The sequence below is a fragment of the Solea senegalensis genome, linkage group LG7 (genome assembly GCF_019176455.1).
Source record: "Solea senegalensis isolate Sse05_10M linkage group LG7, IFAPA_SoseM_1, whole genome shotgun sequence".
NCBI classification, from domain to species: Eukaryota; Metazoa; Chordata; class Actinopteri; order Pleuronectiformes; family Soleidae; genus Solea; species Solea senegalensis.
Window position 1 is genome coordinate 6,801,703 of NC_058027.1, and position 18,417 is coordinate 6,820,119.

Consider the following 18,417-nt stretch of genomic DNA (forward strand, 5'->3'; position numbering starts at 1 on the left):
TATTGGGATGATGTATCTGAGCTGACTTTTCCTGGTTTTAAAGGATTTTGCATTGATTATCATTATATTTACTATATCAAATAAATGTGTGAAATACACTAAATACTATAAATAAAATATATCGATTAAAAAACACATGGAATCCTCAAAATTATATTTTAATAAAGTCACTTAATAACACTTTCATTTTAAGTCTAATTATTTGTAGTGTGTCCATACTAAAGTAGTGTGTACGTATTTGAGGAAGTCATTGCAGTCCATGTTGGTGTATTGGTCAATTGTCTGAACACTTTTGTGCACATATAAATATATACATACATGAGGGGTAGCTGGAATATTTTATCTCATTCCCATTCCAGTGCATAAAAAAAAAAATCAAGAAACACATCTGATAAATAGGCATTTATGAAACTTAAAAATAGCGATATGTGGGGAGAGGGTGACGCGAGTTTGACTCTGTGGTGGATGTGACAAGAAGCTGTAACAGTGGTATAGCAAAGATCGTGACAACCTAAATAAATGAATTAAATAAATTACCTCATCGCAAGAAAAGCGACTTTTCTTTACGAAATAAATAGACAGTTTCATATTCACCCCACAAAGCAAACACTTTCTCTTTCTTTTAGGCCGAGTTCAAAAGTTGTTTTTGTGTAGCTTTAATCCCTCAGAAAAAATTAAAAGCAAGGGAAGCAAACTTTAATCAAATAATTACTTGACGCACACCTCTGATGTATTCTAGCACCACTGCAGTTCAACTCAATTAAATCTTGACACAGCCGGTATAGACATGAATACAAAATGTTTCTTCTCTACTAAGTGGCAACAGTCTCGACACAAACCTTGACGAGAACTGAATAAAGACAGTGTGTAACACTCACCACACTGATGACAGCAAGGAGCAAAGAGCATCTGGAAGTCATGTTCACAATATTTTCTTCCTTCAAACTGTAGAGAGAACAAGGTTGAGGTGCATTCACTGAAGAGAATGATTCAGACAAATCATCACCACACATGCAGCCCATGATTGCAATGTTTTGTGGACTAATTTATAGCAAATACTACGTCAGTGAAGTACCTCATAGAAGAGTCCCTCAGGAAACTGCTGGAAGCACTGGGCACACACAAAGCACTGCTCATGGTACAGCTCTCCATTACTGTTTACAATCTTCTCAGTTGGAGCAAAGCCACTTTTACATCGCTCACAGGCCGCACTGGCCAGGGCATTAGCAATGCTGTTAGACAAGAAAAGAAAATACATTAAAGTACATGACATCCCCAGAGCCCAAATAACTGGGATGCAAAGCAGGACGGATGTTTATCAATTCTCACATTACTTCTACTGAGCTTATATCAGCTGCTGTCAGTGAGGAGAAACAAAAATGTGTGTGTGTGTGTGTGTGTGGGGGTGATAGTAACACATGCTCACTGCACAATCATCACCTAACATGGTAAATACATAGAATCTCATCTGAAAACTAACTGAGAGATTGCATCTCCTGTGTGTGATTTGGGGAGGACAGACTGCTTCTTTCCTCCGCAACAATCATGAAGATTAACTTCTAAACAAATAATTCGTTTTTCAAATGGGATGATTTGCTGCTTTCCTTTGTCACATCTGATCATAATCTTAATATTCTGTACATTTAAACCAAAAGAAGATCAAGACATTTGAATGCATGATTTTGTACTTTGGGAGTTATTGAGATTGTCTGAAAATGTACAGACAAATGCATCTGCAGGAAATTCAAAGAAAGATAATTATGCAGATTGGACGATATTATAACAGGCAATATTTGCAGCAAGAATACAAACACAACCACACAAAAAATATACAAATACTCATGAACTCATCAATAACCAAACTGAGAGATATTATTATTATCATCATTATTATTATTATTAATAATAGACATTTAAACATTGGCTCTGCTAATCTAAAACGTTACTCACTTGAATATATTTTGTAAATTGCAGACGTGGGAAGGTTAATAATGACATTTCGCATAATGTTTCACACGCAAACAAGTTGCGATTTAAATGGAAGTTGGAGGTAACTAGCAAACGAGGAATAACATTTATTATTGTTAGTGTTTCTTAAACAGCATTACCAAATCAAATGTGAGCAAACCTATCACACGTTGTCCTGAATCTAGTCACATACTGAAATGTACCGTAAAATATCACATTTACTTTGTTAACCACGTTAGCAAGCTACTATGCCACTAGCTTTAGCTCGTGGCTTAGCGCCAAAGCTAACTGAAAATTTAGGATCAGTTGTTTATGTTGCTTCAAAAACTAACAAAGCAGAGACAAATAGTACCTGCCCGTCATTCCCGCCACCCCCAGCATCACTTCTCAGCACCACAGGATTAAACCCAAGATGACGAACTGGGACTAGAACTAGCAGAGGGCTAAAGCTTCTCGTCAAGCTAACAAAGTTTCTTCTTCCCCCCGCCTGTCACCTCCCTGCCGAGACTAGTCTAAGATGGCAAGGGGCTGTGGCTTCATCCCACCCACGCACGGGAGTGTCCTGGGAAGCACCGACAGTCCCATACAAGAATATATAAACGTATATACACACATATATAGAGAGAGACATGAGGGGTAGCTGGAATATTGTATCTCATTCTCATTGCAGTGCTTAAGAAGCTCTGTACATAAAACACATCTGATAAATGGTCAAGTATGAAACTTCATACAAATAAAAATACTGATATATGGTAATGTATGAAAAATACACATACAATGCATCTGACATAGTCATCTCTACTTTTGGGATTTGTTAATTTCTGGCACATTTAGAAAATCATTTTGACAATGTTGCTTTTATGCATTTCATCTGACAGCAAGTTTCAGTGGTTTTAGAGACGATTTGGCAACAGAAATCCTCATATATTATGGCTGAATGTAGATCACAGTGTGCAGTAAAAGCAGAGCAACAGCCCATGGGGGATCCAGCTGAGGTTTGGACTCAAAACAAAGCAAACCCATCTGAAGAAAAGTCTTGAGTGATATAACAAGTTTTTATGTAGTCTTTTCACATTTCACCTCAGATTAAAGAGAAAGCCAAACCTGTGTGTCACTCCATTTCTCATTTTACTAGTTCAGACCATTGTCTCTGGATTCATGGTCCTCAGAGTATGGATGGACGCACAGACAGATAAGATGGATGTTGTTATGTGACATACTGTATCTTAGTAGGGCCCCTCAATCATATACCATGGGTTATGTTATTCACCCCTTAAATCTGAAATGGGCCCTTCAGCCAAATAACACCAGTGAAGTCTTTATAGGACCCCTTAAGCTGTTATTCAACCCTCCCCTATGTCTTAATGGGGACCTCAGTCAAATATTAAGATTTAAGTTATGCTATAGGGCCCCTCAATGATATTATCATTGTTATTCCTATTATTATCTTTATTTTTTATGATCCAGGTTTTAAGGGCCTTACAACCCTCCCCCCAAATTCAGCAAATTAATTATAGCAACAGTAATGTCTTTATAGCTAAGACACTGACAGAGTATTCAAACAAGCATTTTTAATGTGGCCATGAAGTTCACTTTAATATTACATATCTTTTGGGAAGCGTACAAGAGGTTACCGCCTTCCAATAAATATATGTACAATGCTGCTTTGTTTGGCTAAAAATAAGGTCAACACCATGTCTCTGTACAATATATAATGATATATATTATAAATATGTTGACCTTTAGATTAAGAAAACATCAAATGAATATATGATCATGGGCAAAAACTGTTGAAATATTGATCTAATCGGTTTTCTAATCTGATCTGTTTTCACATGAACAATAAAAAAATACACATAAATACATAACATCAACCTTTTGACACAAATATCTTAAAAAAATGTCATTGCAAGGATTGAAGTCCACAGGCAATATAATTCTTCTTCATTTTCCAGCTATAGTTTCGCCTGACAAAACAATAGTGTGATATGAATATTTATCACGCTTACACATTCTGACAAACAAACATTCATCCAACTACATTCAGCTGCCAGTGTCCAGTCCTCAGGGCTACAATTATCACAATTATCCACGTGTAATCACCATATTCACATTTGATCAATTATATCAAAATGGCTGCCACATTCAAAGGTGCACTTTAATTCATAAATTTATGAAACTTCTATATATTTGTGTATATACATACATATATACACTCACACACACACACACAGATACACACTTTTTGTATTACTGTATTTGTAATTTCTTTGTAATTGTATCTTTATAATAAACAAAATATTAGCTGATAATGGTGTACTACACATTTTCCATGACAAAATTGTCTTCAAATCACTACAAACTGTGATGTGTGATGATGACAATCTGCTGGTAAATCATGTCAGGTTTTTCAAATTAAACTGAAATAAAAGTGTTTAATTTCTACACAAGTATTTGTATGTTTAGTTTATCGTTTTAATTAGTGTCTTCCATTTCGTTACAAGTCATTCCCAGGGTCAATTTCAAAACTATGAATTCAACACATGACTAATCTACTGGATTCCATAGACCCTAAAAAATGGCAGAGAGAACAAGGTGCCAACAAGACAAACAAATGTAGACATAAATATTCATATAAAAAAATAGCTTTACATGGAACTACAAAGCAGAGTTTAAATCAGTGAACATGTATGTCTTTATCAAAATCCAGAGATTAAGAGAGTAAATTCTTCATATACTTGAGGAGATTTAGGGGTACATATGGTGTCTGGGACACACACACACAATTCACGCACAGTCATCCGGAGCTCTACCAGGTTGGCATCATGTCTGGGAACCAGACGCGACCCAAATGCTTGGACACCTCCCAATGGATATCATCCAGTCCATAGCGGTGATCTGGGACCAGCACTTCCTCCATGATGGATAACTGCGTCAGTCTGTCTCCACACATCTTGACAAACTCCACAAAGGCGCTGCAGGACACTTCACACTCCCCCAAGCCAATGGCCGACAGCTGCGTGCAGTGTTGGGCGATGCGGATCAGCTCCTCATCTAGCGGCCGCAGCCCGTTGGCACACACGACAAGCTCCACCAGACGTGGGCAGGTGAGCCCGACACGGCCCAGAACGTCTTTGCTGACAGAGCGACCGAAGTACAAGTGCGTGACCGGGATTTCGTCGCGGAAGAAAGGGCCAAATTCATCCTCGTAGAGAAAGAAGTACATGACCAAGTTAAATTTAGGAGAGTGGCGCACCATGGCATCCCAGCTGCTCTTCTTGATGGTGTGGAAGTGTTGGCCTGGATTCTCACTGACCACGTCAATGCGAAGATGCTCGAGGTGAACGTGTTTCTCTGAGGACAGAGCGATGAGAAGTTCATCACTCAGCAAGTGGTAGTTGAGTGCCAGTTCTCTCAAACCATGGCACTGATCGGCCACACACATGATACCTGGGATAGAGAGAGAAATGAAAATTAGGTGATAGATCCACACAACCTTATAGGGCCTGGTTCATACATTCCACATTCTGTGTTGAGAGTGTTCATCCATTCATTCATTTATTCATCATTTCTTTGTCTACTGCTTTACCCTCCACATGAGGAGTCAATCCTCGCTGACATAGGGACAAAAGTGGGATACACCCACAGGTCGCAAGTCCATCACAGGGTAAACATACGGAGACAAATAACCATTCACTCTCACATTCACACCTATGGTCAATTTAGAGTTTTCAATTAAGCTAATCTGCATGTTTTTGGACTGTGGAAGGAAACCGGGGTACCAGGCCACATGCACCACCATGTGGCCCTTCTGCAATTCCATTCATACTAAAACAGGGTCTGACTCTGCATCAGTCTAGTGCAGTGGCCAGCAAGAAAATTTGGCCAAGGGTGGTACACGGTGGTGTAGTGGTTAGCACTCTCGCCTTGCAGCGAGAAGACCCGGGTTCGAGCCCCGGTTGGAACAAGGGCCTTTCTGCATGGAGTTTGCATGTTCTCCCCGTGTGTGCGTGGGTTCTCTCCGGGTTCTCCGGCTTCCTCCCACAGTCCAAAAACATGCAATGTGGGGATTAGGTAAATTGGGCACTCTAAATTGACCGTAAGAGTGAGTGTGAGGGTGAATGGTTGTTTGTCTCTAGTTGTGTGTGGCCCTGCGATGGACTGGCGAACTGTTCAGGGTGTACCCCGCCTATCGCCCGATGTAGCTGAGATTGGCACAGCACCCCCCGCGACCTTCTGGTGGAGGATAAAGCGGTTAGAAGAACTCAATTACAGAGGGGGCCGAAATTAAAAACGGTGTCCAAGTAGAGGGCTATATAAGGCACGTGCAGTCAGGAGTAGGATCTCTAACGTCACAAAATGTGACGGTGCTCATATGTTCCACAAAGGTTCATGTCCATGTTTGCATACCACTGTGGACATGGGTGGATGAGGACACTGACATCACACGGATTAGAGTAGACCTGGACAGGTTGACGCAGGAATTATGACCATGGTCTTAGGGCTGAGCAAGAAAAAGATTAAGAGTTGTTTGTCAGTTATGTACCTGCAGGTGAAACGTGAGGGCAACTGCTCATTTTCAGCAGTTTGAGCGTGTCACTGTTATTTGCCACCAGGACTTTAAGGGAGGGGTCATCCACAGGTGTGTCGTCAATCTTTAGGGAGGACAGGGATTTGGAATTGACAAAAACCACTGTCAGCGCTGAGATGAAGTGAGACTGATGAACAGAAGAAACAAAAACAGTGAGTAAAAATAATCTCACCAGTAAATACAGTATAGTCTTTTGGGCTTCGCAGAATTCTATAATCAAGGAATTGTTGAGTAAAAGAGAAAAACCACAGAAAAGGTTAATGAATGTTATGAAGGACATGAAGACAAGTGGTGTAACAGCAGAGGACACAAGGGATAGGGCAAGAAGGAGGGAGATGGTCTGCTGTGGTGACACCAAAAGGGAAAATTCAATTCAATTCAATTCAATTCAGCAGCTTTATTTATCCCCGCAGGGCAATTCAGTTTGCAGCCTCAGTCACATAAAACGTACAACAAACAACAACACATACAGCAACTACTCAGTACCGCAGGTGGGCATGGGCAGTCGAAGCAAGTAAAAATTTAAGAAATAGATAGTAGAGAATAAACATACACAAGACTCAAGTTAAAAATACCTGGTCTGTGTTCTTTTAGCTGTCAGCCCCATTTAAAAGCCTGATGGCCGAAGGAATTAATGAATTTGCAAATCTGTTTGTCTTCCTCGGGGGGGAAAGGTAACTCTGCCCCGAGGGAATCAAGCAGAATTCCTGACTGAGGATGTGGTCAGGATGACTAATGATCTTCCTAGCTTTTTGGATGACCCTTTTTTTTCCAGATAGAACTTAAGTCCTTTAGCTGGACCGATGATCTTGGAACAGACTTCAGAGATGCTGCTGAGACAGTTCTTCTCCTTCACAGATAGACCATAAAATCAACAAATAAAAGAAAACGTCAACAGACTTTCAATAAAGGAATGATAAAAGTTGCATAAAATGCTCTTAGAAACATTAAAAGAATTCAGCTTCCGCAGTAGATGGATACATTGTTGGCCCCGTTTAACCATAGACTCTGTGTTTTTGTCAAACTTGAGTCTGGAGTCAAATATTGTACCTAAATACTTGTATGACTCCACGATTGAAACCAGTGGATTGTTTTAGAACACCCAGTATGCTGTACTTGTAAACAGGACTCCAAACTTTCTCAACTTTTTGCATTGGTTGCAACTTTTCGGTGCACGAGCACAAAATTAAGGTGTCTGGGTTTACCAATAAAGAAGGGTGCTAGCAAGCTAATGCTATCTCCCGAACTTGCAAAACGAGACATTCGTATACGAAAAATACCATGAACATCATTCTTCGCGCTATTGTTTGATATAGGCTGCAAGCGCTGTGTTGGGGTGGACAAATCAGCTGTCATTCTCTGTGTGAGTGAGAGAGAGAGAGCTGTGAGGCAGGGAGATTAGTGGATGGAACGATATGTTGGAATTTTTAGATTGCGTGGCAAAAGACAATTAATTTGTGACAGTCAGTGTTGATTCTGTCGCCATGCATTGATCAAAGTATGGGAAACTCTGAAAATGTAAGGTGCACCAGTGTGACCAAAGAAAAAAAAATCAGTTGTACTTTTTGGTAGCACATTGGAACCCTGTGCAAACATTGCAAGTGCAAAGAAAGAGTCTTCTTACTTTGGGAACCTCCATGAAACTGGGCCTGGCTGTGGAGATGAGCCCAAGTGTTTTTAGGGAACAGTTGACGAGCTGTGAGAGAATGTCGCACGCTGCCTCCGCAGACTCTCGGCTGCTGTCCACCTGAAGAGTACAGAGAAAGAAAATGAAATTCTTATGTCCTGTGAGCAGGACATAAGCATTCACAGCATTCCACATTTCCATCACTTTAAAACAGCCTCACCAAACACTCTCCATCTCACTATCATTGATACCTTGAAGCTGACATATTGTAGATGGTTGGAGTGTCTTTTGATGATCTGTTTGATGAGGTCTGGGTGCGTGGCCTTCAGGTAGGAGGTGGCAGGCTGGTTTAATTCGAACACAAAGCACCGCCACAGCTCTGGCATGTGAAAAGCCTGGTTCCAGCTTTGACACACCTGCAGTGACATCAGAATTTTTAATCAGCTTAATTAGAATAATAAAACAATAAAAGATAAATTATTTGTATTTCATCTGCCTTACATAATTGAGCTCCAACTATTGATTGAAATACTATTTCATAAAGATCATTCAGCCTTAGGTGAGTGACCTTCACCTCCACACAAAGGTCGGGAGAACAAGACAAAACAGTTATTAAAGTCAAAATGACATTATGCAATTGTCTAATGCTGAATAATAAAATCAGTTGCACTGTAGCAACTATTTCACTAGTCACTTAATCATGAGAAATATGAATGATGTGGTAAATCATACAATTCATGTGTAAAAGACCTTTTAGGGGGGCAAAAAAAGAAATTAGGAAAACCCACAAGTGCTGTCACGAATATCTGCCTGAGTATTCAGAGTCGGCCGAGACTATGAAATTAAATTGGTACATAACACATCATTAAAAAAGAGAAGGTGTAAATAGATTCATAAAACACGCAACCAAAACAAAATACCACTTAATATATTCTGTCCTTGAGGTGTATGTTTCACACACAATTTCATCTAATGATTTTTCTATGATTTGGTTGTATGATAATTACATTTTCGCTTTATGTTTGTATTCAAGTCGACATTTATTGTTGCTGTAGCTTTTCTGTAGTTCATCTATTTTACATACAGAGCTGTATGCTTGCTGTGGTCATGTTGAAACACAGCAATGTCATTTAATATTCAACATCAGATAATATTCAACATCATACCTACAGACTGTAATATCGCTACCTTCTAGCTTTACTGTAAATTTCCTCACTGCGGGACTAATAAAGTCTGTAATTAAAACTAACACTTCACAATTTCATATTCTCAAACCCAGTGCATTTAGCGCTGGAACGGTGTTCAGAGCCGTTCTCCCATGGAAAACTAGCGAGAATATCAAGATGGACCGAGAGGGATAAAATCGATTTGGTCATTTGCAATTTGGCGTCTCTCAGCTCTCCACTTGTGTTTGATGCTGGGGAGGAAACGAGCACCGCAATGGTTGGTCGAAGTCGTCTTTGCCCAGCAGGCTAAAGTTGGACCCCATAGACTGTAGCCTGTGGGCTGCTGCACTGATGCATGTAAACAGGTATCTGTTACTCAAAATGTGTAGAGGTTGGCAGGTCTGCCCTCATGTGCAGCAGTAGACGATGGATGGATTGTACCTCATTACTTCCTATAACTTCATTTAAGCATGGAAAGCACTTTTGGACAGAGAAGGGTTTATATTTTGTTTTTTTAAATATACCGTATAAATAAATTTGACCTTGATTAATAATCGATTAATCATTGCAGGCCTGATAGTATTACACCTGTGTTCTGGGTAAACATCGATGATAATAAATGGCTTCTTTGTTCATTCAGTACAGACGGTGAATTAGCTTTCCATCCAGCTTTACAATTCTAACAGCAATGTACTCAGTAGTGCCACTGCTGGAATAAATTCCTATTGCAGAAGTAGTGACCAAATGTTGATGTAGACTATTTTGTAAATATGGCCACAGCCCAGAATAGTGATGGACCTAAATGTTTCCATAATCTTGTTTTTAATTTTTGTTTGACATAATGATACTACATACTGCCAAAAATTATCCACTATGTGTAAACCACTGATGAAAAAGTATTACAGGTCTACCTGAGAGGCATAAGCTCTGTCCAGTAAAGGCAAGTACTGGAAGATGTGAAGCATGATCTCCTGAGGCAGACACTCCCAACAGGCACCTTCCTGCTCCAAGTCTTTGTCAGTCCTCTGCTTACAGGGCCGTTTAAGAGTCTTCTGAGAAACAGTGCTGGTGCCTACGCCATCCTTCTTCTCATTCACCTGGTGAACTCGTTTCATCCTGTTTGAACACAACATGAATCGACTAAGTCAACATCAGTCATTTTAGAACTTTTCAACTATGAATCTGTTAACATTGACATTTGAAGCAATTTAAATCATTCTCCAACTGTGTAACAGATATTCTTCTCCCATAACGATAACGTTTATATAACGTTTTTATATGATATGCCATGTTTGTAATCGAGCTGTAGTATGCAAACTGTTGCTGGCAAAGTTTGCATTCCACTTTTTTCCTGCCATCTATTTTTGTGAAATGCTGCCACACTGCTGATGTCTTTGACTTTGGAGGACTGAAAGTAGCCTGAAATGAAAAGCTCAAAATAGATTAAAAAACGTCTACGTTCTTAAATCTATCCATCCAGTGGGTTGGGCTAATCCAAAATAGTGAAAACAAGGGGTTATTCTCTGAAAACATGCTGTTGTTTGGTACTTTCCTCCTGATGAAATCAAATTAACTATATACTGCATGAAATTAACACAGCAAAAAATCGACCAATCAGAATTTTAGTCGAGCCAGAACGTATCGACTCATAAATAGACCAGTCGACCAGGAGTTTACAGCCTTAGTTGGTAAGCATTATCTACACCTGAGATGAATGACATAAACAAACAGATACACAAATTACAAACAGAAATTCAAGAAAGCAGAGGTTTGCTACATCAACCATACTATGAAGGCAGACAGCAATTAAAGGATGAAATTGAAGCAACTGGCTGAGCTTCAGTGTAAAATGGATCTTACAAATTCAGTCAGTCTGTCCCTCATTCATAGTCTCTAGCCTCTATACATCATCATAACTCTCCAATTAGTACACCACTGCCTCAAACAGATTTGTCTCATTTGGCCAAAGCAATTCAAGACAGCATAGCCATTAACAGGCTTCCACTACCAATGCCCACAGTTTTCAATGGAGATCCAATTCTGTATATAGAGTGGAAGACTGATTAGCTAGATTTATTAAACAAAACATGTCAGTGGGCCTGCATACAAATGACTCAAAGGCACCTTTTATCATTATTATGATAAAGCATATAGGGACGCCGGGAATAAGCTTGACCAACGCTGTGGTCAGCGCTTTGTTGTCCAAAGAGCTTTCAGAGAAAAACTGTCAAAATGGCCCAAAATACACGCAAAGGATGCTGACGGATTAAGGGCTTTCTCAGACTACCTAAATGCATGCCTACAAGCCGTACCACATGTGAGGGGGCTAGAAATACTCAGTGACTGTGAAGAAAATCAAAAGCTAATAAAAAAAAAAATCCTGATAGATTAGCAGCTCGTTGGAATCGTCAGGTTACTGTCAAACTACTGGAAGGCAAAGATTTTCGCTCGTTTGAGGAGTTTACCAATTTTGTGACAATGGAAGCAGAGATAGCATGCAATCCAATCACTTCTCTAAATGCTCTTTACTCAAGTGATTCTTACCATGACAAAAGAAACACAAAGGAAAATACTAAACCCACAACCCATGTCTTCACAACTCAAACGACTAAAACCAATCAACTGCCAAAATGACCTGACCTCATGCTTAAGACTCTCGAGGATTGATGAACATTTGTGAAGAATAATAAGCTGTGTAAGATGCTTGAAATCTGGTCACAATGCTAAGGAGTGTTGTCAACGCCTCACATATGATGAATGCAAGAAAAGACACCCAACCTGTCTCCATGACTGGATCTATGGAGGAAATGGAGTTAAGAAAGAGCTGTGTCCATGATGAGCACAACTCCAAACACCATAAATAACATCACTGCAGTTACAGCCCTTAATGTCACCAAAGCAGGTCAGTCATGCAGTACCTCCATGATTGTCCCACTGTGGGTATCTGCAATCAAGAACCCATCTAAGGAACAGCTGGTGTATGCATCATTGGACACTGAAAGTAACAGCACCTTCATCGTCAAGGAATTAAAGATCCCATAGACCGGAAACTCCAATTAATGTTGCTTTTGGGTGTGTATCTGCATCATTACCTCATTAAAGAAGCCCTAAGGTTTCATAACAAAAGGTTTAGCCACTCCTGAGATCACAGGGTTTTATTGTTTTACTGAGCTCTCCCAAGAGGATCTAAAAAGTGTGTGCTAGTGAAGCAACTAGCTGGTCAGACCACTCATCTAAACAGCAGCTCCTCCTCCTACTTTTTGGATTTTTTGTTCTGACGTTTACACAGTTTTGCTTTTGCATACAGGATGGCAGTCATCCATGTTGAGCCTTTCAAAAATTTCAAAAAGTGAGATTAGATTTTTTTTCTTTTCTTTTCCCCATTATACCTTGAGTATCTATTTTTATCATATCATCCCAACAGATAACTTTGGTCCCAAAATGCAGGCTTACTTGTGGTTCCCAGAGCAGTGTTTCCTCTTGGATGGAGTTGTAGCAGTGGAGGTTTTTGTGTGTCTGCCAGCACCAGAGGGGCTCTATAGGCTTACGTACATAACAGTACATTTGTGCACAGTAATGAGCAGGTGAAATGTCTGTCTAGCTTACATATGAGGTGTCTCAATAACGTATAATCTTTAAAACAAATGACAATAATCTATAACAATAATAATAATAATAATAACAATAATAATAATATTTTAATGAACAAATTAAGGCACTGTAAAGTAAACCGTTCCTGACAGTTTCACTCGCCGGGCGTCACTACTTGATGTCTCCTCAAGAATGAAAGAGCAGAAGTTACCTGGCTGAAGAAATCAAGTTTGTAGCGGGATAATGGCAGAGAAAGCGACGTTAATAGATGCCCCATTAACTATCAATACATAGACTTTATGCACTTTGTACTCTATGTTGTGAATAAACAGAGAAATCCTGCACTTTCACCATGACTTTTCAGGGTAATTTTTATTTTCTTCAGTTAGACAGATATAGTCTTGCTATATATTGATTATCACAGAATTGTTGTATCATGATATTATTGGTATCGCATGATGCGTAGCGTATCATATAGTGTGGTACCCTATGATTCCCACCAGTAGTTGTTTAGCGCCATGCTGTGTGTGTGTCCTTGAGCAAGAGGCTAAACCCCACGTTGTCCCTGACAGCTGTGCCAGCAACATGTGTATGGATACGAAAGATGTGCTTTACACTACAGAAAACTGTAGTGTAAAGCAGTTTTGAGTGAACAGAAAAGCCCTATATAAATACCAGTCTGGTACCAACCACTTTGGGAGTACCAATACTTTTTATTTGCGTACCTGTACTTTTAAGTTGCCAGTACACTGTTCAGCTTATTTCTAAAGAGAATATAATTTCCAAGGGTGCACTATGTGACATGACGTTCACCTCATGAGAGTCCAATGTTTGTTTCTGGGGATGAGCTGATATTATTTCTCCAATACTGGTCAAAATCATTGGATCAGATATAAAAATGTAAAATCTGCTCCAATCCAAAAATCCTATAGATCACATTTCATGTAAATACACATCAGCAACAGTATTTTAGCCGAGTCATGTTGTGGTCTGTCTTTGTCTTTATGGGAGAAGAATATTTGTTACACAACTAGAGAATTATGTTTTAGAAACGGCAAGAAATGGTCCATGTGTGCGTTTTCCCCAGGTTCTCTGGCTTCCTCCCACAGTCCAAAAACATGTAATATGGGGATAAGGTAAATTGGACCCCCTACATTCACCGTAGGTGTGAGTGTCAGAGTGAATGGTTTTGTGTCTATGTGGCCCTGCGATGGACTGGCGAACTTTCCAGGGTGTACCCCACGACAAAAACATTGAGGCTAAATCAGTGCACATTTAATCTACTGTACAGATTTATTTCATGTTTTATTAAATCTGTTGCTGAATGTTTGCATTTTATTCCATGTAATGCACTTCATTTGTTTAGCACAAAGTATATTATTGTTTGACTGAGGATTGATTGGTTGGTTGATTACTGGAGAGATGATACCACATTATTTAAGAGGCGGGTGGTCTTGTGAGGACTGTGGTGTTTCATCTGGGTGTATTTTGCAGAACTGCACAGCAAACAAGTATTTCCTGCCCACAGTGTCTGTCCACAAATACACCAGCGTGTTTTGATTTCAGAGTTCGCCTAAGGGTCAAGTGAAGTAAAAGAGTGGAGGACACGCCTCCCCCCTTCCTCAATTTACCTCCGCACATGACAGACTGAAGTTAGTTTGTAACGCGAAAACAAATACATTTTCACTGCGTATCTGTGGACATACACGCTTTAATGGTTAACTTACACAAACACAAACCCAGCGAAACAACCAAAGAGTTAGCATAGCACAGCATCTTTGCTAACTACTTAGCAAACAAGTTCTGGTGACAGTAAAGTCAAAACTCTAATTTAAACTAATGTTATCTTTCTCCACAGCGTCAGCAGTTCATTACTCAGCTCTTTTCGTACCTGTTTGTCGCCTTCGTATTGATTTTGTCAAAAATCGCTCAACGTCAGCCTGGACCGACACACGACAACTGCGTACGAGCTTGTGGTGAAGCGGTCAAACACATTGGACCATAGAACAGCAGGGTTTGCGTGTCCGAGTCCGCCTACACGCTCACTAAATGCTGATTTCACAGCGTGTTCGTGTCCACAGAGCCTGACCCACTTTCCCTTTACAACTCTGCAGCCTCTTTCGTTCGCTCCTGTCACATATAAAGATGGCGTTAATATGTTGTGGTGTGAGCCAAAAGTATGTCTCTGCAGTACCGTATCATTTCAGGCGGCCGTAGTCTCAGGCGGCCACATGTTTCCCTAACAGCGCCACCCAATGACTTGGATGACAAAATACAAACAGCTGGATAAACTAAAACATTGAAAAAAGTCAAAGAAAACCATATATACATAATTAATTCATTAATTAATTAAAATACAATCATATCAAATCAAAATTATCATTTCTGGAAGTGCATTAACAAGTACAGGGTTATTCCACCAATACTGTTTGCTAAATACTTCTAGTTCTAGAGGTTTATTCCAGCCAAATACTACTACTACTACTACTAACAATAATAATAACAATAATAATAATAATAATAATAACAATAACAAATATAGGAGTTGCATGTGGGGCAATCTGTGTAATTAGCTCATTATCAGGTAAAATGTAGATGGAATCATAGGCCTAGGAATAGGAAATTTACAATTACAAGATCTCAACTAGACATTTAAACTGTTGAAGAGAGGAAAGACGTGTTTCTTTTATGTAATAATGACTTCATCATTCCCAATTTTTCTGGATTTAAGAAAAAAAAAAAAAAGTTCAGTTACACACAGAAACAATGTAATGTAACAATGTAACAAGTTCCCTGAACATTAAGAGTGATGTTGCTGCAGGACCGAGCCTAGGCATTCTACATTAAGCACAGCCTATGGCCAAAAAGATCTAAATCATTTTGTGGTGTTTCTAGTTTGTTGTGTATGAGATGTTAGTCATTTAACTTATTATCTACAATCAAATTGTTCCTTATGCAAAAAATGTTGCTTGACTCTTTTTTTACTACTTTTTAGACATCTCCATGCACTTTCATAGTAGGTGAAGTACTGCCAGAAACCTCGACTGAATGACAAGCCTTTTTTTGCAGTTTTAAAACCAGTCAGTGCTAGTAGCACAAAGCAAAAGCAACGTGCCGTGACCATCAGGAGGAAAGCAAGCACTATACACATGAAACACACATTGCAAACCGCTGCTTTGTCACATGGAATGAGAACAGGTTAAAGTATGACATTTGTTCATAAACCTCATATAAATGATTTAGTAACGCAAAAGAAAAATCTCACTATGTCCCTTTAGGGGCTCCGTACAAATCTAGCTAAATGTCTCATTTAATAATGGAATTTCAAAATGCAGTGAATGGCTGATAGACAGGTAGTTGTCCTCTGAACTTCATCATACATTCATAGCCTATACATTTTTGTCAATTAGGAAGCTCATTTTCTCCAACCAAAAACAATAATTTAATAATAAACAATTTCTTCTTTTTAACAGTTGGTTTTAGCAAGTGTGTCACAGTGGGTTTTTTTTAATTACTGTAAAACGATGGAAAACATTATCCTACTTAACAACAAAATGCTTTAAGCACGCTAACATAAACATCCCCATACAATTCATAATTGTTTTAACATCAAAAATAAAATGAATTTCACATTCAGCTCTATACTTACATTCCAGTCTCTAGATGTCATCTGCAAAACAAGGTTTCAAAAGACAGATTTAGTGTTTAGTGTTTAAAAAATGTTCAAAAGCTCACATGCACATGATATTAATGACAGAGGAAAAGCAAACAAAACTTTCCACAGAAAAAAGAAACCATTCAAATGAAAGGGGTAGGAGCTAATCAGCATAATTCTTCTTACTCCTTTTCAGACAAAGTAGTAAACAATGACTGTGTTTTCAAATTTGAAACGAATGGCAGGGGCCGAAATGGCTCCTGGCACGAAGTTGTGCGAGGAACCTATTGTTATCCTTCAGAGTATTATTATTACTTTGTCATTTTTGAGGGGGTTAACGTGTATAAAAACGCTTGAAAATTGGCACAGCGGTCAGGTCTGTTTATTATTATTATTATTATTATTATTATTTATTGTTGTGTTTTCTTACGTGTCTGAAAAAGAAGTGAAATTAAATAAAATAAAAATTCTGAATGACAAAAACTATACTATGTTCATCCACCTTCCTGCAGTTTTTATTGAATTGGTTTTGTTCTCCTTCTGTGTGTGGTTTAGTTTTCCACTTAGTTTATAATGTCCAGCAAAATAAAAGTAGAAACCAGGCAGCTGTGCATTTATAACATCTATAAACATGCCAGGGCATTTTGTTGTTTTTGCTCTTACCATTGCCATTTTATTTTTAGTTTAGGAGTTCTTCACTGTTCATTTATCACACGGTTTTTATTGAGGTAAATTATCCTCAGAGGTTTGATGTCTCCTCCTCTCCCAGAACAAACAGATCCTATGTTTAAAAGCACTAAAAACCTTCAAAGAAGCAGATTTGTATTAAAATGAATCTTTACTCTGATGCAGTTTGACGCACACAGGATGGAAGGAGGAGATGTTTGTTCATCCTGATTCTGTGATAACATAAAATCCAGGTGTGTGGTAACTCTTTATCATGTGTTCAGGTTGTAGTTAAAACGTTACAAAAATCATAAAATGTGACTGTGATGTGGTTTGGAACAGAATGGCAGGTGATCACAATGTTGTTGTATCCAGCAAACAATGCTGTTATACTAAATATGAAGTTCAAGGACAAAATGGAGACAGATGATCCATTGTAGGAGAGGCCACAGTCATTTTTCCAGGCCTGGAAATGGTTTGGAATTAAGTGAATGTTTTGGAAATGTTTTTAATTAGCGATGTGTCACAATCCTAACCCAGACTTTTCAATTATTTCTAGTGTTTTCATTTATTTGGATTTTAATTTTCCTGATTTTTAGGGTTTTTTTTGTGGGTTTTTGTTGTTGTTGTTGTTGTTTTAGATTTCCTGTTTTATTTTGACACATCCTACTTCCACCTGTTTCCAGTTGTCGCTCACATTTTCTCACTATTTGCAGAATTGCCAGGTAAGTACTGTATATCTTTAATCATGTGTGGTGTCTGAATAATAAATATAAGACGTAGCTCCAAAGAGAGACAGAGTCCACTGTGGATGTTGTCTAAGACATTTCATTCCAAAATCAGTGTTACATTTTTGCTACACAGCATATGATAGGGCTAGCTTATCAAAGTAAGAGCCTCATTACTGGGCCCTATAGTCACTATAGGGGCCAACTTCTGATAAACTACTTAAAGTGAGTCATGGAAATTGGGTCAAATATTGTGGAAAACATTTGAAAAAGAATTGGTAAAAATGTTTTGGAACCCTGTTCATAGTAGGAAAATACATTATTTTGTTTTAAGGACAATGTGGTACTTTTAATTCTATTTTAATTGACACCTTTTTTTAAACTTTTGTTCAATTGAATGCATTTGTGTATTGTGTGCAGCACTG

General features: G+C 38.7%; 2 protein-coding genes across 4 annotated transcripts in view; both read right to left on the reverse strand.

The window, feature by feature from the left end:
* LOC122772136 (LIM and senescent cell antigen-like-containing domain protein 1) overlaps positions 1–2,494 on the reverse strand; it is an 11,210-nt gene extending 8,716 nt beyond the window's left edge. Inside the window, exons 1-3 of one of the 2 annotated variants that reach the window (XM_044029843.1) lie at positions 2,321–2,493; positions 1,076–1,232; positions 879–945 (exon numbers count right to left, since the gene is read on the reverse strand). In XM_044029843.1, coding sequence (XP_043885778.1) covers positions 879–945; positions 1,076–1,232; positions 2,321–2,349 — 253 coding nt within the window. In that variant the 5' untranslated portion in view covers positions 2,350–2,493. Of the gene's footprint in view, positions 1–878; positions 946–1,075; positions 1,233–2,320 lie in introns of both variants that reach the window. The other variant, XM_044029844.1, reaches the window with a different exon arrangement.
* A 1,042-nt stretch (positions 2,495–3,536) lies between these two features.
* LOC122772135 (F-box/LRR-repeat protein 3-like) lies at positions 3,537–15,119 on the reverse strand. 2 transcript variants are annotated; one of them, XM_044029841.1, is made up of 6 exons: positions 14,835–15,119; positions 10,264–10,468; positions 8,438–8,602; positions 8,184–8,306; positions 6,515–6,686; positions 3,537–5,418 (listed from the first exon to the last, which is right to left on the reverse strand). In XM_044029841.1, exons 2-6 carry the CDS (start codon positions 10,465–10,467, stop codon positions 4,778–4,780), a joined length of 1,305 nt encoding a protein of 434 aa, XP_043885776.1. In that variant the 5' UTR covers position 10,468; positions 14,835–15,119; the 3' UTR covers positions 3,537–4,777. The 2 variants fall into 2 exon arrangements, with proteins under 2 accessions (XP_043885776.1, XP_043885777.1); XM_044029842.1 differs by lacking the exon at positions 14,835–15,119 and adding an exon at positions 12,806–13,000.
* Between the last annotated feature and the right edge of the window lie 3,298 nt (positions 15,120–18,417).